General features: G+C 54.2%; 5 protein-coding genes across 5 annotated transcripts; 2 read left to right on the top strand and 3 right to left on the bottom strand.

Moving 5' to 3' along the window:
- Positions 1 to 1103: 1103 nt before the first annotated feature.
- On the bottom strand, positions 1104 to 3363 carry BBK36DRAFT_1191055 (hypothetical protein; the record flags this gene model as incomplete). The annotated part of the gene is made up of 5 exons (XM_024896703.1): positions 3064 to 3363; positions 2001 to 2975; positions 1892 to 1955; positions 1249 to 1777; positions 1104 to 1166 (listed from the first exon to the last, which is right to left on the bottom strand). Exons 1-5 carry the CDS (start codon positions 3316 to 3318, stop codon positions 1106 to 1108), a joined length of 1884 nt encoding a protein of 627 aa, XP_024751843.1. The 5' UTR covers positions 3319 to 3363.
- A 1097-nt stretch (positions 3364 to 4460) lies between these two features.
- BBK36DRAFT_1191052 (D-tyrosyl-tRNA deacylase) lies at positions 4461 to 5126 on the top strand (the record flags this gene model as incomplete). Its single annotated transcript, XM_024896702.1, has 4 exons — positions 4461 to 4643; positions 4703 to 4745; positions 4810 to 5003; positions 5082 to 5126. Coding segments are annotated over 4 exons (465 nt in total), but the record flags the coding sequence as incomplete, so codon positions are not given.
- A 1136-nt stretch (positions 5127 to 6262) lies between these two features.
- Positions 6263 to 7559, top strand: BBK36DRAFT_1166430 (hypothetical protein; the record flags this gene model as incomplete). Its single annotated transcript, XM_024894913.1, has 3 exons — positions 6263 to 6496; positions 6605 to 6731; positions 6802 to 7559. 3 exons carry the CDS (start codon positions 6263 to 6265, stop codon positions 7557 to 7559), a joined length of 1119 nt encoding a protein of 372 aa, XP_024751841.1.
- A 1703-nt stretch (positions 7560 to 9262) lies between these two features.
- BBK36DRAFT_1134484 (hypothetical protein) lies at positions 9263 to 13556 on the bottom strand (the record flags this gene model as incomplete). Its single annotated transcript, XM_024892326.1, is given in 2 exon segments — positions 9263 to 13105; positions 13118 to 13556. Coding segments are annotated over 2 exon segments (3990 nt in total), but the record flags the coding sequence as incomplete, so codon positions are not given.
- A 5566-nt stretch (positions 13557 to 19122) lies between these two features.
- On the bottom strand, positions 19123 to 20190 carry BBK36DRAFT_48097 (hypothetical protein; the record flags this gene model as incomplete). The annotated part of the gene is made up of 1 exon (XM_024898128.1): positions 19123 to 20190. The coding sequence occupies one exon, from the start codon at positions 20188 to 20190 to the stop codon at positions 19123 to 19125; it is 1068 nt and encodes a 355-aa protein (XP_024751839.1).
- Positions 20191 to 24008: the final 3818 nt, after the last annotated feature.

Raw genomic sequence — 24008 nt, 5'->3', positions numbered from 1 at the left:
GTGGTCAGGAGTTTATCTCGACATCTAGATCATCTGTTAGATAAACTTAGTAGTGGTACGATCGATTGATCGGAGACATCTTTGGATTAGCTAAGGCTTATACGGAGAAAAGGGGGAAGAAGATAGGTGAGGCAGTATCTCGATATGCAGACGCTAACCCTACACCCGAATACATTGCAGCGCGGGGATTGCCTATCATCTTCAGCCAGCTTCTCAATAAATTAGGGCTATTCAAAGTAGCTATAGTCTGATATAGGAAACCAGCTCTCTCGTTAGATATAATTCGCCCGTATGAATAATCCTTTGTCACAGGCACCTTGAGTTGAAATCCCATCCGCAGAAGAAGCGGGAAGAAATAAGAGAAATTATATCTCTCGACCCGAGCCCGACCCAACCCTACCCCTGGATACTTTACTCTACGAACAGCAGAGTACTCGCATAATCTTCCAAGTGCTACGAATATAAATCACCCAACATAGAAGTAAAGTGCTTGTCAGGAATTAGCCTCGAGGTATCTCAAACTGTTTCTCTTTCCATGACAGCCCGGTATATTCACAACTCTGCCGTTCTCGTGGTTTTCTCTTCACAATCTCATAGTCCAAACTCTGGAACTAGGCAAAATGCTAGTCCTATCATCTACCGACCACAAGGGTGTTTATGTTGGAAGGACCCTGCACCAAGAGCCCGAGGATCAGTCGCCTTCTTGCTCGGAAGTCGAAGAGCCCCGACATCAAAGTAACTAGCATGGCTGCAATTCCGGCACAATCACTCACTCAAAGAGAGACAAAGGACAAAAACAAACGGAGAGCCGAATGGCAAGCAAATGGCCAACAGATTCCGGGTGCAGATCAAAGACCGCCCTTATATGGATTATTCTGGCACTAGTTAATTTCCCGTCCGAGAAACCCAACTTCGGCAGTGCTTGGTGTTATTCGCAGCTACCGTGATGCTCTCTTTAGAACTCCCATACCGAAGGAAAGAGATGAGATGAAAAATGAAAAAGGACCCTCATGGACGAAAAGCCACGGAAGAAAACAGAGCAAAACATATCAAAGTCCCCCAGCCCTAGCCCGTGCGTGTTCCATAGTGAAAAGCCAACAACCTCCTAGATGTCATCCTCGAGGAATTTGTAAGCAAACTTGAAGTCCGCCTTTCTTCGATTCATCCTGTTGTGAAGATTTGATTAGCAGGCTGTACTCGGACGAGATAAGGGAGGAACAAGTGGGAGAGAATGAGAGGATGTCTTACCAAGTGCTCTCGTAATCAAAGAACCGGTATGTGCCCTGCTCAAATTCTTCGGTGATATTCTTGGGCTCCTCGTGTCGCTGGAACCAGGTCTGGTACTGCTTATGAAACCGCCAACTCTGGTCTTTCAGCGCCTTGGCCGCCAGGTATTGCTGTGCCGTTCCTTGCTTGTAGTAGAAAACGTAGAAGAGCGTGTCGGGATCGATCCTCGAGTAAAGTCGGGGATCGTCAAATATGGGCAGCGGCTGCGTGGGGAATCCGGAACCGGTTTGCGGGACGGGCAGGTCCGGACGATATGTCCGCGGAATATCAGCCTCAAATGCACTCGGATAGTTTTGTGCGCTCGCCCTCAGCAGGTTTAGCGTGGACTGTGACAGCGGCTGATATGGCCGCTTCCGCGCTGTCTCGTAAGAGTCGACAAGATCTTGTAAGGATGCAGGTAGATGGTAGATGGACTCCTCTTCACGTTCTTCCGCAGCGTTCTTGACACCATTAGTAGATCCATTGGGAGGTCCGTTGGTTTGTGGAGGGGCTTTTGTTTCCCAATTGTTAGCGCGAGAACTTGAGTGACGAGTAGGAGCTTGGACTGTTAAGGGGACGCGGAATCGAAAGGGAAAAGACGATCCTGGGACCTTGGACAACGTACCGTTTTGAGACTCGGATGATGATGCCTCTGAGGTAGCCGGCTGCTTCCCTGAAGCCTTGGACTTCTTCGTCGACTTCGTACTTGGAGGCTCGGCGTTCTCGTTGGCCACAGGTGTAGGTGCGGGTACGGGAGCAGCGGCAGGAGCAGGCTGCTTGGGTTCGGAGGGTTGTGACGACGATGCCTGGGCGGGCTGTACGAACGAGACGGCGGGAGAGTTGGTGGCACTTGTTCTGGACTGCGCAGGGGGTAGCGGCGAGATACCGACATTGATTCCAGGTGGCGGCGGTAGAGGAGCGATGCCCACATTGTTCTTGTCGCTGGCGGCGGCGGCGGCAGCGGCGGACGCATACTTGAGCCCCTCCCCTGCCGGCCGCGCGGGGATGGAGGCAGGCTTCATGGCAGGGCTGCCGCTGCCCCCAGCCCCTATTGTAGACAGCGGGGTATGAAGCGTCGCCAGCGCCGGTAAGGGAGACTTGGACTGCGCGGACTTTGCCCGTGTCGACGACGTCGTGGAATCGGTATCCTTGGCGGCTTTCCTCGGCTTGGACGGCGGTTCGATCTCGTGGACGTCATCTTGTATGGACTGCGTGTCCTGGGAGGAGTTCTTCTCGGTGTCCTGGCCCATTCCGAAGACGCCTTCCTCCTCCTCCAGGTCGAGCTCGTCGTAGATTTCCTCATCATCCATGTAATCCTCGTTCATGCCGTCGGACACATAGTAGCGAATCTGCTCCTCAAGGGCGTTGACCTGCTCCGTGTCGATGCCGCCATTCTCCAGTGTTCTTCGAATCAGCTCCAGCTTGCCTTGATGCCATTTATGCCTCTCGATGATCTGATCGATCTCGGCCATGCGGGTCTCCTGGGCAGTCTTGTTCTTGCCCTTCTTCAGGGTGGCTTGTATAGACTCGTTCTCGGCTTCGAGCGTCTCGATCTGCAGCTCCAGCTCATCGACCATGCTGCTGAGGAATTCGCAGGCCTCGACCTTGGCCTGTTCTTTGGGATCTAGTTTCGCGGCGGCTTCGAGTCCCACTTTGGAATACGCCTTGGTCTTCATGGCCTTTTCCACGGCCTTGAACTTTTCCATTTGCTAGAGGGGGGCGAGAGGAAATCACAACAGTCAGTACCTATGCGCCAGCACATGCATCAATGCCCAACATGACGGGGGTTCCACCAACAGTCTCAATCAGTTTTCGGTGCTCCAATAAGGGCGCCTTGTCCTTGATGTCGTTGCTGGCAGCCCATGTTTTGATCTGGTCGCGCAGTCTCTGCAGCTTCTTGATCTCGCGCTTGAGGTTGTCTTCCAGCTTCTCCTTCTGGGCCGGGTTATTTGACTGCTCGATCTTCTCGTAGATGGCCTCGAACTCGGCGACGCCTTCCGCCACCTTTTTGAAGCACTTGTCGACTTCTTGTTGTAGTTTCCTCGCCGCCATTTTGTCGGTTGAGGAGGGGAGAAACGGCCGAGCAGCGTCCTTGCCGGTTGAGCCTGTTGCTGTGGTCTGAGTGGGAGTGGGAGAGTCCGCCGCTGGCCTCTAAGGGGTGCGTGTGCAGGGGGGCTCTGCAGACGCGGTGCGAATGAGGTTTCGTCGAGGGCGAGGTCGAGGCTTTTGGTTCGTTTTCGTGGGGCAACCTTTATGGCCGAAGGTAGGTGGTTTTTATGCAGGCGAGATGCGAGCGAGGGGATTCGACCGTCGTGCGCCACGTGACAGCGATGAGGCAGTTGTAGGGATGCGCAGCAAGTCGAGAGGGAAGCGACAAGAGACGGCCACTCTCGAGATCGGATCGGGGACGCTGACCGGCGGTTGCGATGCGGCGGGATCTGGCTTGTGAAGCTGGTGACCGTGCGAGATTGAAGTTGGTGAGGCCAAGTCGCGAGGCTGCACTTGGCTAGTAGTGGCATGTACCGGCTGCTGTGCAATGATTAGCCGGGCCGTCGGGAATTGCAGCAAACAAGCATGGCAAAGATGGATTTGGGGCTATTCGTCCGAGTTACCGATCAGAAGATTGCTTTCCATCACAATTGATCCTTTATTCTCATCCAAGCTCAACGATTCAGCAGCGTTTATGTGATATCACGTCCCTCGTCACTATCAGACGATACCTGACAAGGTGGGATGTCTGGCTGGTGGCTACAGCCGTTTCTCACATGACACAGACTTGGATAGATACGCGATTCAGTATCGAGGCACAATCTGTTAGTGATTCAAGCCACTTTTTTTCCGTCACCAAGGCGTCGAGATCTCACCGGTATCGGGACTAAGATTCACCTTGATGATATTGTTCTAGGTACCTACCCGTACTAAGAGTCACTCGTCTCTCCTTCAACATTGCATTTTCGCCGAGTGAGGGGTGAGCAAGGAGGCGGCTGTTGGATTCTAAGCTTCGTCTTTTCAGCCTTGCCATTGTCCTTTGTTTAGACATTCCAACTTTTGTGCTCTCGGTGGAAAAGGACATTCACAATGAAGGGTAGGCATGATGTTTCCTGTTCCTTTCCCCTTACCCCTGCCATGCTGGGGTGGCATCATGTACCGGAACTCAATAGCAAGGCAACGATATCTAATACGACTCTCCATGAAAAGCAATCATCCAACGTGTGCTCTCTGCGTCTGTGACGGTAGAAAAAGAGCTAGTCTCCTCCATCGGCCGAGGCGTGTTGGTGTTTGCGGCCGTTGCGCCGGGCGATACAGAGAAGGAGGCCGATTCACTGGCCAACAAAGTCGTCAAAATGAAACTATGGGATGACGAACAGGGGGGCCGAGTGAGTGAAGGCTTTCCGTTGAGCTTTGAGACATGGCTAATGTGGCTGGCGGTTGTTAGTGGAAAAGGAGCGTGACAGACATTGAGGGCGAGATTCTATGTGGTGAGTGGCAGCAGAGTCCCATCCCTTTGACGACGTGGCATTCGGTGCTCATAGAAATCTCCAGTATCTCAGTTTACGCTGTTGGCAAAGACGAAAAAGGGCACCAAGCCGGATTTCCACGGCGCAGCGAGCCCCGAAGAAGCGAGCCGGCTGTATCACTACTTTGTCCAGAAGGTCAAGGACATGTACCAGGTGGATCGGGTCAAGGACGGCAAGTTCCAGGCCATGATGGAGGTTGCGCTGGTCAACGACGGGCCGGTAAGTGCTGATATGAGGCCATCTCGACTGTAGGGAGTGCTTTGCTGACAGGGGGGCTGATGGCGTTGGCATCGACAGGTCACCTTGGAGCTCCAAGCGGGCGCCCCAGTCTCCGAGAGGTGAGTATAGTAGGTACCTTGTGAAATGAGGATGATGTACTCCGTATATACGATACGATAGAAAGTCGGTTCTTTTCATAGACGGTTATACAGCGAGCTCCCTTTGTCTGCATCAATACCTACCTTATATCTGCGTCGTCTTATATCATTCGATAGCCTCGTCACCACCATCTGATAATGCTCCTCACCACAACCGTGCATGCACACAACGACATGACGATGCCTGCAGATTGCACGCAGCATCTCGCCCGCAATCCCTTATCCCTGAGAAATCATCCTGGATCCATGCAATGCGGAATCTCCAATGTTCCTTCATGCGCTGCGGCCCAGAAGCGCAACCAGCCACTCACTGGTGGTCAAGTGCTAGAAACTTCCACGATGGCGGGGGGTTGGACACTAACGCCAGCACTAACAGCCCCTAAGACAACTCGCTACCCCAAAAATACCTACTCCAAAATGCCTGCCTGAAGCCTGAAGAAGGCACCAGGATGGAGGGGCAGCGATGGAGGGGCTCAGATGCACAGATTTGATCACGACACGGCATCTGATTGCTTGTTCCGTCGTCTGTCGTTCCCGTTGGGCTGTTCGCGCTTCGTATTAGCACGAGCCCAAGTGAGCCGTCGTCCAATCATGTGTCACGACAGCTGCAAGCAATAAGGCACGCGCCGATCTACTAGTAGGTTCCATGCCAATACCTCCTGGCCGGCTCCCGCTGTAAGCAACCTCAAGGTACCGCGATGGATTCACTTGGTCCAGACTCACCACGGCCTTCGGGTGTACCTTGCTCTTGTACTTGTAGCCTCGTAGCTCCCCTCTCGTCCAGTTCTTTTCCCTCCTTCCCCTTCTCTCTCTCCAACTTGTTCTCCTCTTCATCTGCATCTTCTGCCTCTCACAATCTGCATCTGTATACCCTCACCCTCACTCTTCACCCTACATAGTGCAGCTTGGCCAAAGCACCCAATTGCTAGCTCAACCCCGCAGCGTCATAGTCTACCTTAGAGAAGCCAAAGGAATCATCTGCAGGCGCACGTCTCTCAGCCGCTGTATCACACCAAAAACCTCTTTTCTCTTCCTTCTCCAACACCAATTCGACTACTTAGGAAGAAAACCAGCATCTCCTCTCTCTTCACATCCCTCGCCATGGCTTCCGAAACCGAGAACAAGCCCCAGCGGCCTCGCGTCTTCTTCGACATCACGCTTGGCGGCAAGCCGCTCGGCCGAATCACCATGGAGCTATACTCTGATCTCGTGCCCAAGACGGCCGAGAACTTCCGTGCCCTCTGCACTGGTGAGAAGGGAATTGGAAAGTCAGGCAAGCCCCTGCACTACAAGGGCTCCATCTTCCACCGGGTCATCAAGCAGTTTATGATTCAGGTAGGGTTCAGTTCCTCCTGCTCTCTCGCTGTCGTCGCATGAGCTCTTTGCTCTGCGCTTCTCCCCCTGCAAGGCTGAAGCCATGTTCGCTAACAATGAGCTTGACAGGGAGGTGACTTCACAGCTGGAGACGGCACTGGCGGCGAATCCATCTACGGCGCCAAGTTCGAAGACGAGGCTTTCCCCAAGAAGCATGACAAGCCTTTCCTCCTATCCATGGCCAATGCCGGACCTAGTATGTTGCCCTCTCTCCATGAGCTTCTTACGTCTCCAAGTCGGCGCTAACCTTTGCATTTTTCACCTAGACACCAACGGCTCTCAATTCTTCATCACCACAGTCCCCACGCCGCATCTGGATGGGAAGCACGTGGTTTTTGGCGAGGTCCTGAACGGCAAGTCCATCGTTCGCCAGATCGAAAACGTCCGTACCGAGGCTGGCGACCGACCCTCCCGCGAAGCCGTCATCGCCGACTGCGGAGAGCTCACGGGAGACGAAGCTCTTGCCGCCGACGTCAAGCAGCCTGATGCCCTGGGCGACCCTTACGAAGACTTCCCCGAAGACTGCGCCGAACCTCCCGATGCCAAGACTACTCTCAAGATTGCTTCGGACTGCAAGGACTTTGGCAACAAGGCTTTCAAGGCCGGCAACTACACTCTTGCGCTTGAGAAGTACGAAAAGGGCCTGAGGTACCTCAACGAGGAGCCTGACCTGGATGACTGGCCCGAAGGCAAGGCCCAGCTCGACGCTGTCCGCTTCTCCCTCAACAACAACTCCGCCCTTGTGCACATCAAGCTCGAAGCCTGGTCAGAGGCCGTCAACAGCGCCACCCTCGCCCTCGCCGTCAACGGCGTTGCTCCCGCGGACCGCGCAAAGGCCTTTTACCGCCGCGGCTTCGCCTACGTCCGCCTGAAGGACGAGGAGGAGGCCCTGAAGGATCTTGAGGAGGCACACAAGCTGGCGCCCAACGACCCTGCAGTCGTCACGGAGCTCAACGCCGTGCGGAGCAAGGCCGCTGCCAGGGCGGCAAAGGAGAAGGCCGCCTACAAGAAATTCTTTCAATAATTGAAAGGCAAGAGAAAGGCATTGTATGGTGGATAAAAAGACGGGAATGGACGAGCACACGCGTCAGAAATAAGGCGAAGTCAAAATAAAATTCAGTTGTGGGAGAAAGGTTGAAGTCGGAGATTTTCCTTTGCAAATTTTTCGATCAAGCATGGGAGGCGTAAAGGTTTAGAGAAGAGAATCTCGCACACTTTTCTATGCTGCGATACTTTACTTACTTGGTATGTGAAAGGGAAGATACCTACCGTCACAAATGCGAAAACATGTTGTCTGGTCTGGTATCATCAAGCATGCGTTTTGATAATGTCTCCTCGGAATAACCTCGACATGTGATACATCACCAGCTTCACTACAGTAGCACGATGATACGGTAGAAGAGCAATTAGGCAATACATTAAGGCTAGTAGATCAAGTACAAAAGATGCACTCACAAGTACCAGACAACTCCAAGGATAAAAACATGAAAGATACATCGGTCAATGAAATAATAAAAGACCAAGACAAAAGAGACTGGTGGCAACTTTGGAACTCGTTTGCTTATTTCCCAAAACCCCCACTCTCACTATGCCAACTAGAACTATACCGCCAAAGTTGAAAAGAGAAACAACACGAAACTGGCGAACCCCAATCTAACAATGCTTTGCCGTTGCGCGTAACATGCACACACATTGTGCTCCTAGGCCCTGGATGTCAAAGGAAAACCTCCCCCTTTCCTCTAAACATCCCTGAGAGGAAGGGGGCAAAGACTGAAAAGATAGAAGAAAAGAAGAGACAAGAAACAAGAGGAAAGGAGGTAGAAGCACGAAACCCCTTCTTCGTCCCTCCACTCGAGCCACCGGTTTTGATATACATCAGTTCAAGAGAAAAAGAAGAAAGGAAATGCGGAGAGCTAGGAAACAATGACGGTAACGAGAGCTAGGCGGAGCTGGTATCTTTTATCCTTCTTCTCTCTTCCCTCGTATATCTAGAATGACACATCGTAAAGATCATGAGCGGGCAATGATTAGCCGCCATCTGGACAATGAGGGGAAGAGGAAAAGAGAGGACCTGGCAACTGTGCGATGTATATATATATATATGAAATGAGAGGACCTCCAGTGATGACTCCCTATAACAGTTCCAGCAATCATTCCGGGAAGGAAGAGTTCTGGTCCAAGTAACTGGGAGCGGAAAGATGCAACGAAAGAGCGTAATGAAAGATGGGAGTGAAGCTTCAACAGCTTTCTCCATGCAAAAGTCATCAATGTCCCAACACCATTTTTGTGTATCCAACAATAAGAAAAACGTCTAAAAAGCCCGACAAGAGGTAGATGTGGGTAGCTTGACGAATCGCGGAATATAGTCAACAGAAGAAGAAAGAACAATCAATAGCTGATGTAGAGGGTTCTCCCTTGGTGCAAACTTGTCGTCGGTTGAATTCCAAATCCGACTCATGTATGCGTTATTTGTGTTATACATCTGGTGGTAGTCGAAGATGATGAAGCGCGGGTTCACCGCTGCCCTTTTGTCTCAGGGCTTTCGGCTCTTCCGCCACCAATCTTCATGATGCCACTCAACAGAGTCCTGCCCACTTTCCCATTCTTCTGTTTCGTACTCCCACTGGCTGAGCCGCTTGCCGTTCGAGGGCTGTTGCCCTTCTTGGTATCGGAATCGTCCCTCCCGCGCTTCCACTCTTTGCTGCGCCGATTTTGCTTTGTATCGCCATCGCTGCTAGAACTACCGGGTGGCTGCTCGTAATTGCCGGGCATCGAAGATGGACTGCCCGGGTAATACGGGTGGTATGGCCCGGTGAAGTTGACCTGTTCCAGGATTTCGGCAAGCTGGTCGGCAGACATGTACGATGGGACCTCTCTGTTCCGGAAATCCACCACTTTGGCAAGGCAAGCGTCGGCGCGTTTCTGTAGCCCAAAACACAAATCGTTGAAGACCAGCAACTCCCCGTCGGCTTGCAGGTGTTTCGCATCGATAGGTCGCGCATCCACCCACAGCTTGACAAGACTCGCGTAGCTGCGGGCTTGATCAATCAAGTACGGCAAACTGGGGAATCCTTCGCGTGCCGTAGGCCCCAGGCGGTTCAGTATCGTGACGGGTGTGATGTAACTGGGGGGTAGGGCCCGGCCCGTCCGGTCTGCTGGGATACTGCAAACATGATCGATGAAGCCTCGGAAAGACTGTCGTTGTTGGGTCAAGAAGCGGTTCATCGGTTCCATGTATTCTTCTCGCTTTCCAAATGTGGAAAGATTGGACAGTTTCTGCAAAGCCTTGGCGATGAGCGTCAAGGTGCGCTGTGCTTGCGGCTTAGGATGATCTCGGAGCAGTCCAAAAAGCTTCGGGGACAGGATGGCCGGGCAGATGAAGCGCAAGAAGAGGAAGCCCGAAATCGAGGTATAGCTGACGGTGCGGAGGAAGTCGCTATAGCGGTCGTCTGCTACGGCTCGGATGTATTTGAGAATGTGTCTTAGCTCTGCCGGTATCCTTTCGGCCGAGTCCGCGATGCACAGCCAGATTTCCGTCGTGAGGTGGATGAGACGGCCCCAGTGATGATCCAAGTCGGCTCCTGTGTGCGCCAACTTGCTCGGATCGACCTCGCAATCCGGGTTCAGTTCGTTGATCTCGCAAAGTTTATCCATCAAGATCTCCTCCAAGTATTCCTTGCCCAATCGTCGCATATGGAACTCGAGCGACTGCGTCAGCAACGAGTTGCCTCTGAAAAGGAGGTTGGCTTCTCCTGCCAGCGTCCTGTGAATATCACGGACCATCAATTCTCGTTCGTTGGACGACTCCAATGATTCGCTCGACTTGAGTCTATTGCTGAAGCGGTACTTCTTGATCGACGTCTGGTTTCCTATGCCATCGATTTCGTCCTCGACCAAAGCCATTAGCCAATCGCTCGCGGAGCCCGAGGCCTGGAAGATGTTGAGAAATAGCTCTGATAGGAGACGCAACTGGCCCGGCAGAGATGCCGAGATGAGGGTGGTGAGGCCCGTGGGGAACCGGTGCAGAACCTCGGACAGCGGCTCGTACTCTTTCGACAGCAGGGCAACGTGCTCATCGTGGAATACCTTGATGAGCATCGATCCGATGTTTTGCTGTTTCTCGTCCAAGATCGGCCACCACTGTTCCTGTCCCTGGCCCCTCTCAAGGTCGTTCAAGGCGATTTTTACACTTCCGCATATTATCTCCTGTGAAGTCATTGGCTTTGAGTACCCGTCAGGGCCGCTCTCGACTCGTTTCAGCACAACGGAGAGATCTTGAATTATCGGAGGCAGATCGTTAAACTCGCAGTCTTCCCTCCAGAAGGGATTCTTCGTATCCATCTTGGTAGTCGTTCTCGCGCGGACCTCGCCATCCAGAATCACTTCCGCCAGGTAACATCCCACCAGAGGATCCGGGCCAACCCTGCCATATCGTTCCGGCGAGAACCACTCGGGTCCGCTAGGATTGGCCTTGATCTTGGCCTCTATCACCCTGACTCTGACGATCTTCTCCATGCGGAACACCTCCCCTGGCTGATCCTTCTCAATATCGACGACATCCTGGATCTCGTCGGTTTGCGGGTCGTCCAGGCAAAAGATGTCGGGCACGGCGAATGTCCGCAGCAGGGCGAACCAGACTTCAAAGTCGATGCGGCTATCGACAGCGAGGTAGATGGGTCGGAAAATGGTAACGTGGGTGGCATTAGAGGCGTAGATGGGAAAGATGGCAATGCAGTACTCCTCTCCCAGGACGCTGCGATCAAGGCCTTGGATGGCACACCGGGAAAGCTGCGACAGTTCGATGCTGGACAAGACGGAGACGTCGTTCTCCATCAAAAGCCTAAACTCTCCATTATCCTGCAAGACGCACGATATCCTCCTCCAGAACATGGCCGGGTGCAGGAGATCGCGGGTCGAGGATCGCTGGACGAGAGCACGTGCTGACCTGGCGGGACCCTTGTCCCAGAGCATGAACTTGCCGACCTTGATGATGTTTGTCGCTCTCGCCGCATCGCTCGACTTGGCCCGTCGCCTCATCTCCGGGCGGATATGCCCCGAAGGGCTGGCGGGCTTCCCGCTGGGCACCTTGAGATTGAGAGGCGTGAGCTGCTGCCAGCACAGGAGGGCCGCAAGCCACAGCTCCAGCTCCTCGGATATGATGGGCCTGATGAGGAGCTCCAGGCCCATCTGGTTGGGGACAACCTCTAGGCACTCTCTCTCGGCATCAGGGTAGCCCGTGACGTGAACCTTGCAGCCTCGCAGGTCCGAGACCAGAGGGATGTGGAAGGAAGCGTTCTGGCCGGTGTGGCCCAGGCCGAACATGAGGGTGCCCTTCTCCTCGTCGATGTATGCCATTCCGGTATGCCATGTTCCCTGGTACTCACCCTGGTATTCAAGCTCGCCACGCATTCGCCCACCCAGAGCCTTCATTAGCGATATTAAGCGGTTCGCATCTTCGGTTGGGATGGGGTACGGGAAAGAATCGACAGAGGGCTGGGGTTCGACCAATGGCGATGTCGGGCGGGAGGGCTGGCGTTTGAGAAGCCGCCTGTTGTGATGGGAGGACTTGCTCTTCTCCTTGGAGGAGGTCGGGGTCGTGATCTCGGGGACTCTGACGGTCGGTATGGTCGAGTAGCTGGCCGGGTCGGAACTTGGCTTCAGCGTTTTGTGGTCGTCGACGGCGGGCTGTGAGCCGGACGAGATGCTGCTGACCCTGTGTCGAAACTCGGCGGCGGAAGAGGACCCTCGCGGCCCTAGCATCGAGGCGTCCATTGTGCGCGTCCTGGGCCGTATCGAGGAGGCACCGTTTGCGCTTCTCTGGTGGTGAGTCGCGGGGCTGGAGTCTGTGCCATCCGAAGAGTCGCAAGCAACGTCGCTGGCGAAGACGACACCTTGACGACGGCCAACGCTCCCGGGAACAGACCTAGGCGAGCCCTGCTGAGAGCCGATGCTACGGGAAGTGTGGGCCATGGTAGAATCAGAGAGAGCAGCGCTCGCAGCACCACCTTGACCTGGGAGGAGGTCAGGTGTGATAGAACGACCAGGTCTCGGGTTGGCATTGACCCTAAATGAAGACCTGAGATTCGAAGCGCTGACGCGCTCCAAGTTGATCCGGTGAAATTCCAGAGGGGCCTGGGGCCGCTGTCGCTGGTGCTGGTGCTGGTGCTTCTGCTGCGTCTGGCCCTGGGGGGGATGCCGACTCTGGGCTAGGCTCTGATCCTGGCCCTGTCGTTGTTGCTGCCGCTGCAGCAGGGCCTGGTCCTCGCTATCGCTACTACCGCCCTCGTGCAGGCGGGTTGCATATCCATCCATGACTGGCGGTGACATGCTCATGCCATTGTTCAACACCATGCGGGCTCCAGTGCCACATCCAACGTCGCCGCCGCCGCCGCCGGTGCTGCTACTGCTGCTACTCTTGCCACTGGCAGTATGACTATCGCCCGTGGTTCTCGTACCTGTGGTATTACTGCGCGTACTCGTGGTGCTGCTCTTGACGTTGCCGCTGCTGCTGGCACTGACGTCGTCGTCGGTGCCGTTGTCGTTCCTGAGGCCTGTGCTGATGCAGGCGCAGGTGCTGGTTCGGTTGCTGCTTTGCTCCGGTGGCCCCAACAGCGTCGAGACGGGGCAGGTTCGGAGCGATTGGCCTGGCAATGCGCGACGGCTGCTCGACACCCGGGACGAATTGGCCGCTGGGTCGGTATCAGCGTCATTTGTCACCCTCAGGTACATGTATCGTGCCGTTCACGCCCCCAATACCGACGATGCTGCCGCTGCCGTCGTCGTAGCGGGGTTCTGGTCTGCTTCTTGGACTGTTCACGCGCTACGTTGCGGACTAAGGGACTTGTACGGAGTAGATGGGGGTTGCAGCAGGGCCGGAGTGGAGGCACAATGGGGATGCGGCAGGGTAGCAATAGATGCTAGTAGTAGGAGGTATTGCGCTGTGGACGGAGCACCGAGGATGCTAGCATTTAGGCCAGATTCGGCGGAGCGGGAAGCGCTGAGTGAATTTTATGTGATGCCAGAGGGGAGGGTTCTGGATCTGTTGTCCGCAGTTGCCTCCCCCACGATGGATTGGAAGAGAGAGAGGAGAGAGAGGAAGAAGAGAGAAAGATGGTGGTGTGTGGTGTATGTGTGTGTTGGCTCAGGCAAACGCCGCAGCCAGCCAGTCACAGCTAGCCAGGAAAGAGTTTGCCTGCTGCCAGCTCGCGTGGTAGGGCGGCGGCATGCACGCCGACGCTGGCCCGTCGCCTCTTGTCCCTGGCAGCACCGGCAGTAGTCGCTCCTTGGCTGCACAGCGCCTCCGTCGACTCGTCGTCTCCGGTTTGGCGTGCTTACAACTAGCTCGACCACCAGTCCGGTCTGGCTGATGGATATGGGTGCCGGACACACCCTGGGAATAGAGTTCCAGCCACAAGCCGCCAGAGAGAATTCGAAGAAGGGCCTTGACGTCGTGTGAGTGTCCTAGTGGTCCGTCCGGCTCCAGCAACCTGTCTGGTGCCTCTCCGAGAACCCACAGCGGCCACAGGCGCAATCCCAAGTCCTTGAGCGGGGACCCCTTGGGCACATCCACGCACTTCGCGGTGCTGCGGTGTCGATCAGCACGGAGCCCTGGAGGGCCCTGGCCAGTGAGGTTGCGGGCAGTGGGAGATGGGACCGGAGCGGTGGGATTGCGAGTTAGGCGGTGGACGACGAGGCCCTGCTCTAGGAGTTGTTCGGCCGGACAAATGGACTGGCGAGAGTCCAATTGCCCGTCGTTGTTTCGACGAGTGCCCGCTTTCCGTGGGCCTGGCGGCGGCCAAGATGCCGCAATCGTTCGTTTTTATGGCCGGTGCTTCGTCCTTGGTTGTTGGTGCTGTTCTGCCCACAATCCGAGGACTCGGGGCAGACACAGACCAGATGCAGACGCCGACGCCGACGTGCTCTGTTGGGTTCGTGTCGTGTCGTTCGGTTCCCGGGCTTGGCCAATGTCAGCTTCTCGGGCAATTCTGGGGCGCTTCCAGGTTGTCTGTGCAATGCCCAATGTCTCCTGCGCTCTCAGGTCATGTACCTAGGCAGCAGACCTTGTCTGCTAGGTATTCTCCCCTCAACAGCCACTACCGGGCTTCTGGACACTTCCGGCAGGTGAAGCGGGAAGCTAACGACAGGTGAGAGGAGCCCTGACTTGGTACCTGGACGGGGCTTCAGATAGGGAAAAGGCAAGAACCAAGACACCCGCTGTATAAGGTGAGATTGCTTGAGAGAGATCTGGGGTGAGGCGGATTGAAGGATGACGCTGGAGAGGAATCAAATGCGAGCAGGGAATCCCGATGGCTCGATGGCAGCTTGGACGGAAGGAGCCGTACGAGTACTTGTACGAGGTTCTTCAAATTGGAAGTGGCAGGAAGGGAGCACTTCCATCTGAATTCGAGGCTGGGAAGGATCAAACAGTTGATACCTTAAGGTAGGTACCTTTAATCGCCTTCAGATATCCATCCTCTCCCCTGTCATATCATGGACTCAGAAAGCACCCAGCGAGACGTCTCGCGTCTCAGTTGATGCTATTAAAAACACACGATGCTCCTGGTATGACTATGACCAGGCGGCAGCCGGCAGGACACAGCACAGGATGCAGGACTACTTGTACATCAGGCAACATGCAACCAAGCAGCGCATCACCGAGAGCCTCCCTGCTGTACAGATACGAAGGATTGCTCGAGCACGCGCAGTTGGCTCTGTAATAATAACCACACATCACAACGACAAGCAGGGCCTCACCGTTAACGGGATGGACATGTACTAAGCAAAGCCATCGTCAGTCGTACCGTCCCGTGTTCCCTCTCTGCCTAAATAAAGAACGAGGCAGCGAAACCACCCCGGGAATCAATCTTTGACGTTGCTAGACTACAATACTAGCTGGGGTCGGGCGCCAGCGTTCTTCTATATTGAGGCAAAGTATCTTCCATCCATGTTCTGTTCCTTGCCTGGCCAGACTCTAGCGGCTGACGACGGCGATGATGATAGGGAATGAGGACGACGAGGATGATGAACCTGTCTCCCGTGTCATGAGTTCCTACAGTATGGAGTACTATCAAGTGATATGGACGGAGCCCTGTGCCACCAACCCAGTCTTACGCGCGGCTGATGATGCGTTATACAGGTGATGCCGTGTTCAACCGTCTGCACCGAAGCAGTGGAATCCGAGGTAGAACAACAAAGAAAGGCTTTGTTGGCATGACGGACGGAAAGACGGCCGGGCCAATCGAGTTCGGAAGACGAAGCCCAGCGTTGAAGCCATCGCAACAACCTGCCGTAAGCCCATCAGCACCATGTCTGGCCTGCTGGCTTAGTGGCGTCACGGTGGAGCTTGGGCATGACATGGATCAAGACAGCATCAACCGCTCACGATGCTCTGGAGTTGTACTTGTACGAAAGGATTCCAAGCCAGCATTACAGCGATGCTCTGGCGAGTGCAGGGTTACGAGCATGTAGGAGTACGGAGGACGCGGGCTTCACTCGTATTCTGCACTCGATCTTTCTAGACGTCTCTCTGACGTCGGGAAGCAGGGGACGTCACAGAGAAGAAGACAGGAAAGCCTCAGCATCGCCAAAAGCGGTGTGCCAGGATCTGTTCTCGAACCCGGAGTCTTGCATAATAAGCAATTCTATTTGCTGGGGCTCGTCGGTGAGCCCTCGTGAGCGGACCGTCGACCTGGATCTTAGGTCGAGGAGCGTCCCAGGGATTAGGCATCGCACCGCTCCCCAGCGTGAAGCTGACTCTCGTGATGCTTGCAAGCAGTGCCGCCAGGTTTGGAATGCTAAACGACGGATGATTGTGTATTTCAAAGCAGCTTTGCTCATCCTGCAGTTGCGTGAACTTGCACTCGTACAGAGGTAGTACAACTGCTGCGTACAGACTCGCAAAGGACAAGGGACAGGGAATAAGCCGGCAGTCACTCACAGCTCTGCCAGAAGCATCCCCACAGATCCATGATGCCAGCCCAGCAGGGGTCTGACCTCTTTTTCTTTTCTTTTTCCTTTGGCCCTCTTCTTTTGAGGTACGTGCTCCGGGGGCCAGGCTATTTACGGTGTGGTCTGGCCGGAGCCTGGAGGGCCTGTCCCTGAGTAGCGCCCTTTGGATCGGTCAGATGGTGATTTTCGTTTTCGTCTACACTTTATGCCGCTCGAGATTATCTCATCACTGACGCGATAGACGACTGGAAATAGAAAAAGGAAACGGAAAGAGGAGAAAAGGAGGGGTGATTGATGACGAAGGGATAGACGAAAGGGGGGTTACTTGTGATAACACTTGGTACATTAAAATGGCGGCAGTTTCAATATTGAGCTTGGCTGCTCCATATACCGACAATTCGGGGCCCTCTGGACACGACAGGAGGACGAGGTAACAAGGGCATCGACAAGGCGTGGAAAGCCAAAGACTCGATGTGACACTGTTTGTGCTAACAACGAAGTCTCGTAGCACAATTCAGGTCAGGCCAGGAACAGGCCAGGAACAGGTTTGAGCCGTCGACGCCAGTAATTCCCGCTGCGAGACATGCATGCGAGCATACCTACGGCACGGCAAGGTATTACGACTAAACCAACCGCTGTGGCACCCGTCTTTTCCTGCTGGAGAATTGGCGTAACCAGCTGAGACAATCTTGAACTCAATTCATCATCTCCCAGCTGAGCAGAGACGAATAATACCAAATCACGCCTCACACGCCAGCTTCGTGCTTCGTACTCGAGTCGTCCTTGGAGGATCATTCCCACCGCTAGTATAGTAGCACCTCAGCCTCCGTCCGTCCGACGGGAAGATGAACCGAGCTTGTACTACTAGATAAGCCCATTCGTTGGGGTTGGCCCCCCGAATCAAGCGGGCGTTCCTGACGGGCTTCGATTGATGGTGTGACCTTGATGGGAAGAAAGGGTTCAGGTGTAGGTGCTCATTGATTAGCTTCTGGCCTATGCCTGGATGCTCACATGATGGAAAGGGGAGGATCTGGTTTATTGCGAAAAGGTTGATGCTGATTCTAGAGTTTCCATCAGTAGAGCTATTGGCCCAGTAGCATACATCTCTAGTTTTTACAGCGATCCTACCTCCATCGACTTCAAAAGTCATATCTCACTGTAGCACTCTTTCAAACACACAACGAATCCAGGCAGAGAAGAAAAACAAAAGATCTCACAATCAATCTGAAACCCCCCTCCCATTCCGCACAAGACAGTTCCCCCCTCTTCCCAACATAAGCTGACCGGGAGAAAAAGACAGAAAAGAGATGAAAGAGTTGAACGAAAAAAAGCGGGTGACGAATCTCTCACACGCGGAAATCTGAAACAAAAGAGGGCGGCAGTATCATCTTATGTTGAAGCCATCTTCACCACTATAATATCTGCCCCGTCATATTTTCATATCTGCCTAGATAATTTACCGCAACTGGAAGCTACTATGACGAGATACAGAACTCTTCAAGGAAACAAGAGCAGTTGAGCTCCGCTTTCCTGGCATCTATACCTACATTACTGTCCAGAACAATGAGAGAAAATGCAAAAAAAGACCGACTCCCAAATTCTCACCAACACTCTCACGCAACCAATTGCATCCTCCACCCCCCAGAAATACACCAATTGAACTGCATTTAGTGGAATAATCTCGGCATCTCTAGTCAATTTTCTTTTTTTCTTGGTTCTTTTTTTTTTTTAATTAGCCCTTTTTTGTCTTATTTAAACCTCTTCGCTGCCAAAAGTTGAGGGGGCAAATTGCATGACTCGAGGTGCATGCATATACAGGTACGAACAAGGTACGGTGCACACGACATGACACGACACGACAAGATGAGAGATGACCGACATGTTTCTCCTGCTTGCTTGCTTGCGTGGGGAGGACTGACGTCTACAACTGACTTGCAGTCAACGAGACAGCGAGCTGTTTTGCAAAGGTCCCGTTTGCAAACATTTACCTCCCTTTTCCTCGACACATGCACATATAGAACCAGACGACGATGGCTATGAGTTCAGAAACGTCAGATGTGCTTGAATTCACTTCTCTTCATACTTGGTACAAATCATTCAAGTAAGGTGTAATCGACATATAAGCAAGCTGGTTCCACTCCTTCGCACCGCTTGCCCGCAGAGTAAGAAAAGAAGAAATGGAACAAGATAAAAGATAATCAAAATTCGTCCCGTATCGGTCAATAATCATCCCATTCTTTTCACGTCGTTGTAGATAAAAAGGGGAGCAACTTCCTGTTGTCCATAAGCAAGAAGGAGTCGTAGAACGGAACAACAAACCAGACAGGGAAAAGCATCACAAAGCCTTGAGGGCCACCGCCAGCTCAGCGCCGGATGTAAACATAGCTCTCCCAACTCCTGCAACCCTCAATTGTCCAATTTCGACAATCCGCGCGGTAAGCCGGCAATGTCGAATCAAATAACATAGCTGAAGAAAAGAAAAGAAAGCTCGCTCGTACGTCGACGAGGAGAATTAAATATGATAAACACAGGGTTCGCAGGACGGGGGAGAATAGGCCAGCCATGAGCTTGCCTTGGACGGATTCGTGGCGTCGCTATCGTCCCAAGACATGGCTCAAGTCCGTTTCGCTCGATCCCCTTTACCGTGAACCCGGTCCCTCAATCGGGCTCTGGGGATTGCTGCGCACGCTGCTGTTAAAGTCCCTGCTCGCGCTGCGTTTCAGTGCCTGACTCATCGTCTCAATGTTGAGCTCGCCTGGCGTCGTGATTGCAGTATAGTGCCCGCTGGAGGGGCTCCCTATCGGTTTCCTTGACGGGCTCATGTCCAACCCTTTTATGCTGCCAGGGTTGCTTGTGGGCGGGCTGGTCCCGGGGCCCTGGCTGGAGACGGGTGAGCGGATGGGCGATGGCGATCTGTTCATGGCCGACGCGGAAAGCGACGTCAGACCGACAATGTGCATGTTATCGCGCGATGACATGGAAGGGAGGTGGTGGCCGCTGTGCTCCGATTGAACAACGTCTGCAAACGAGATGAAGGAAAGGCGGCGAACGTCGGCCGAGTCGAGCGAGCCGTAGTTGGAAGCGCTGTCGGGCGGGAAACCTATGCGGTTCGCAAACGAGGCGAGCTCCGAAGCCCAGTCGCTCGACGTCTGCTCGTACGGGGTGTGGCTGGCGCTTGTGCCAGGGACGACCGCCGAGGCGGGCTGATGCGAAGCGTGAGTAACAATCTCAACGGAATCGGGATCCAAGCTATTGTTGGTGATTGCTTCTGATGCATCATCCAACACCGGGGGGATGTAGTTTTCCGTCTGGATGTGGCTCGGAATGGCTGGAGACGACGACTTCAACAAGGTGTGGTCTTGCACGTCACGTTCGAATATCTGCGACGTCGCAGGCGAGGATATTCTCGGCGAACCGGAGAACGCACGGGTAGGGGAAACAGGGTCGCCCTGGGTGAGCGGGAGGGGGGACGCGGTTGATCGAGCGGTCGAGCGGGTGGTCGATGCTTTTGACGGTGACTGGGTGCCATACGGGCTCTCGGATCCAGGGCCAGCCTTGGAAGAGCCCTCCATCTTCTTCTTGCCAAAACCGAAAAGGCTTCGTCTCTTACTTTTGCTCTCCTTCTTGAACTGCTCTATCGGGTTGGGCGACGTGCCATTGGTCGCTCGGGGCGTTGAATCGCCGCCAACGCTCCTCTGGTCGGCCATTATGTCTCGTCGGTAGCCGATGATGATGATGATGGTGGTGGTGGGAAGGTTGGTGTGAGCGAGTTTAGCGAGGCGAATGGCGGAGCCGAAGGGCTCAGCGGGAGATGCTGCCAGTCGACGGGTTGCGGGCGAGCAAAGATGCACGCGTCTGCTGATTCACAGCTTGGTCGTTGGAGCAACTGCAGACAGGCTCGGTTTTAGTACGATGGTGTTGATAGTACTGTCATCAGGGAATGAAGACGCAGTCAATGTACAAGGGCCGTGTATGCGCGATCGACAGGAGAGAGAGGATGATCGGAGGAACAGGGAAAGGACAGACGATGAGGACGACGATAACGGCGATGGGCAGCGATGGCAGCGATGAGGACGGCGAGGTGGAAGAGCAGAAGAGGACCGACGAGTGTTTTATCGGCACGCAGGACGGCTAGGCGATTCAAGGGCCGCCATTCGTCGCTGCCCTGCGAAGGGGAAGAAGGCAGACGGGGGTGGCGACCAATATTGGTGAAGCAGATGCTGCTTCGCACGTCGTACCTGCTGGGGGGGGGGGGGGGGGGGGGGGGCCGCTGTCGTTCCTCAGATGACACGAGCGGACCCGCTGAGTGCGCAAGAGAAGTGAGAGGTGCGTTTTGGTGTGACAGGCGCCAAACCACCAGTTTGCGTGAGCTACTCGTACCTTGAGTGCCGTAAGCCTCTGGGGTGGGTGAGCTGATATTCGCGGTGCCTTTTCGTGCTGTTGCAGTATTTTTGTTGCTTCGCTCTTGGTGCCTTTGGGGGCTAGACTCGCACAAGGCAGCGTGACGCAAGGCAGCGGCTTGGCTTGGGTTAGACGCAGCGATCCCGCTAGGTTGGGAGGAGCAGAGGGTCGGCCGGCGGTGGATCGCGGGTCTGCTGTCTGTCTGATTGGAGTCTGCTGGCGGTGCGGATGGAGTTTTACGACTGCAGGTGCATGGATGACCGTCTGCCGGATGTACGCGTATGGATGTACAAGCAGGATGCGCTGGACGGGCACAACCTGATGAAGAGGGACGGCAGCGGAAGGGCTGATGCAGGCCGGTCGGGACTCGTCTCTCGCTCGGTTCGCAGTCGCAGTCGCAGTCGCAGTCGCAGTCGGGATGATTCTGACGCAGGAAACGAAACCCCCAAGGGATGCGGAGGAGGAGGCAGGACGGCGAGGCAGCTGGCCAAGGATTGTGACGAGGTGTGATGAGGGGAGAATCCCAGACAGCTACTACTGCAAAAGTAGGAGTAAGGTAAGGTAGGGGAGGCGGAAGCGGAAGCGACCGCGACTCTTTCGGGCTGTGACGTACATGCGCAAGTTTTGGGGCATTCAGGTACCGAGTACAGGGCTGGCTACGGTCGTCATCGGGACCCTGCGGGTACAGGAAACCTCCGGAGGGCTGTCTCAGCCGATCGCTAATAAAGCCCCAGTCCTCCGTACCGCCTTCACTGTAGAAACCACCTGCAGCGTCTATTACAGGCTGTTCCAGTCGGGTCCCTCAATGTACTCCAAACATCCATGGATGTGCCGCCCGTACCTGAAGCCCCCAGTGCCACCACAAGAAACATTGGATCGATAATACAAGGCAAGGCAAGGTATCTGGACAAGCAGCCGGCACATGCAGAATGATCCAATGCGAGGCTACGGGGTATCTTGAGTCTCTTGACTTACAACCCTTACCTACCTAGTACCATCCAGCTTATATTGCATCGCCTTGACGTGGCAGCGTCGATATGGACCGGCTGCTGAATGCAGCGGCCACCTTCGCACATCCGTGCCATTTTCGGCTCCCTCAAGTCTCGCTAGGCTGCCACAAAGTGCTACCATGTGATTCAACTTGTTTTTCATCATCTATTCCTGCTGTCATTGCTTCTTCTTCCTTTCCGACCGCCATCCCCATCTTTCTGGGCTCCACGACACCGTTCTGGTACCACCTCCATTTCCAGGGACTGGGGAGATGTGATGTCTTGGAACGGGCGAGATGTGTGGTGGCATCGACGACTCGTTTTGCTCTCCTCTGACGACTTACACCCAGCAGCTCATCCCACTTCAGCCTCATCGGCCCCCTCTTCTGCGTCCCGCGTTGACTTTGCTGCAAGCAATTTCTGCCTGGCATTCGGATGCCCTTGTCTGCTTGCTCTCTGGCTAATGGCAGTGTCTGACGGCCCATTGCGAACCGGGAAATCCCCTCCCCTCAATCGGCTGCCTGCACATGCGACTCACATGGCCCTCTGGGAAGGATATAAGCGACAGTCCCCAAGCATGTCATTGCGAGACATCCGCCACCTCGGCACCACCCATCAAGACAAGACGAGGGGTCCTTATTGATCAGGGACGGAAAAAGAAGACCCTTGGTTCTTCCATCTCATTCGACAGACAGGGATTTTTGCACCAGACTTCCGTTTTCATGCGCATTTGCTCGCCCCAGGCCTGAACAAGCTTGTTTCCTCTTTATTTTTTTATTTTTTTGCGGTCCTCGTGATGTCTCAGCCTGGCCCCTCAACAGCACCAACACATGCGACCATTTTTTGCATGGGCAAAGGGTCCCGCGCAATTGGTCGCACACTAGCAAGGGAACTACAACAGAATGGTTCATTGGCTCGACGTGCCAGCAACTTTCATCTCGAGGGGAATCAAAGATGGACAAGGACGAGACAAAGGGAGATGCAGGCGCGCATCATGCGTTCTCCCGGAGTTTGGTCGTACAGGTATCACGGCGCCCTTTCGTGCTTGTGCCAGCTACCAAATACTTGCCGTCCTTCGAGGTCGCCGGACTGGTGACTGTGTAGATGACGTTTCAGAGACGAATCCAGCTCTCTATGGGTGATTCAACCCGCTGGCCTGCCCATTCGTGCTGCTCCTGCTATTTGGATTGCTTGAACTCTGAGCGAATTCTTTGCGGTTCTGTTAGATGTCGGTGTCTCCCTAGATGTGGTTCCATTCACGGTCCTCTTGCCGCTTAATCTCTCTCCTAGGCATCATCATCATCATCATCGACACCCTCCACTGGCGGCTAAACCAAGTTGGATGGCATCCAAAGCCTCCAGAAGCAAGCAAGAGGGGAAAGGCGCCTTTGCTCAGAGATGATGCCGCTAGCCCATCCCGCCGAGGCTGTCAACGTCACATGGCACCATGCAAGGTCCCCGACGGCTAAGCTTGCCTTGTCCGTGAGGATGAGCATCCTCCGGGCTGAGCGGACACGTAATAGCAAGCGCTCAAAAGCTGCCACTAAATCCGTGAGGCACATGTCCCCAGTATCTTTCATCAACGGTGTTTTTATAGACACACGATGACACGCCAAGTCCATGTCTTAGTAAGCCAATTCCAGACAGAACTCACAACTCCAGATCGCCGTACACTCAAACTCTCCAAAAGCAGCTCATCCTACTACCATGTCTAAGCATGAATCAAAGAAATAAGACGGAAAACCCCAAATGCCACTCTGGCGAGTACCTAAATTCAGTGATTCAAGTATCACAGCCAAATCCACCACTCCTTTATGCCCACAGATCGCTGGAAGAAGGAACGTTGAGATCCCACCCACGTGATATCCTTCTAGAACAAAACAAACCCCTTAGCTAAGCAAACTGCTTACATAACCGCATATCGTCCCAATTGCAAAACCCTTCACGATGCCAAATGTTGTAGAAACGACAGGCCATCAAGCCCGATAATTGATCACCTCGGGGCCACGACACAGCCCTCCCCATCTCGACGCATTTCAAGTCTGTCCATTCAAACGAGATAATCTCCAATCTCAAGGCCCAAGAATTTTCTGCCTCTCATCAGCCAATTCAAACCGGCCATTGGCAGCTGGCTC

The sequence above is a fragment of the Trichoderma citrinoviride genome (assembly GCF_003025115.1).
Source record: "Trichoderma citrinoviride strain TUCIM 6016 unplaced genomic scaffold BBK36scaffold_3, whole genome shotgun sequence".
NCBI lineage: Eukaryota > Fungi > Ascomycota > Sordariomycetes > Hypocreales > Hypocreaceae > Trichoderma > Trichoderma citrinoviride.
Note: the sequence above shows the minus strand (reverse complement) of the source record. Positions and strands in the feature narration are given on the sequence as shown.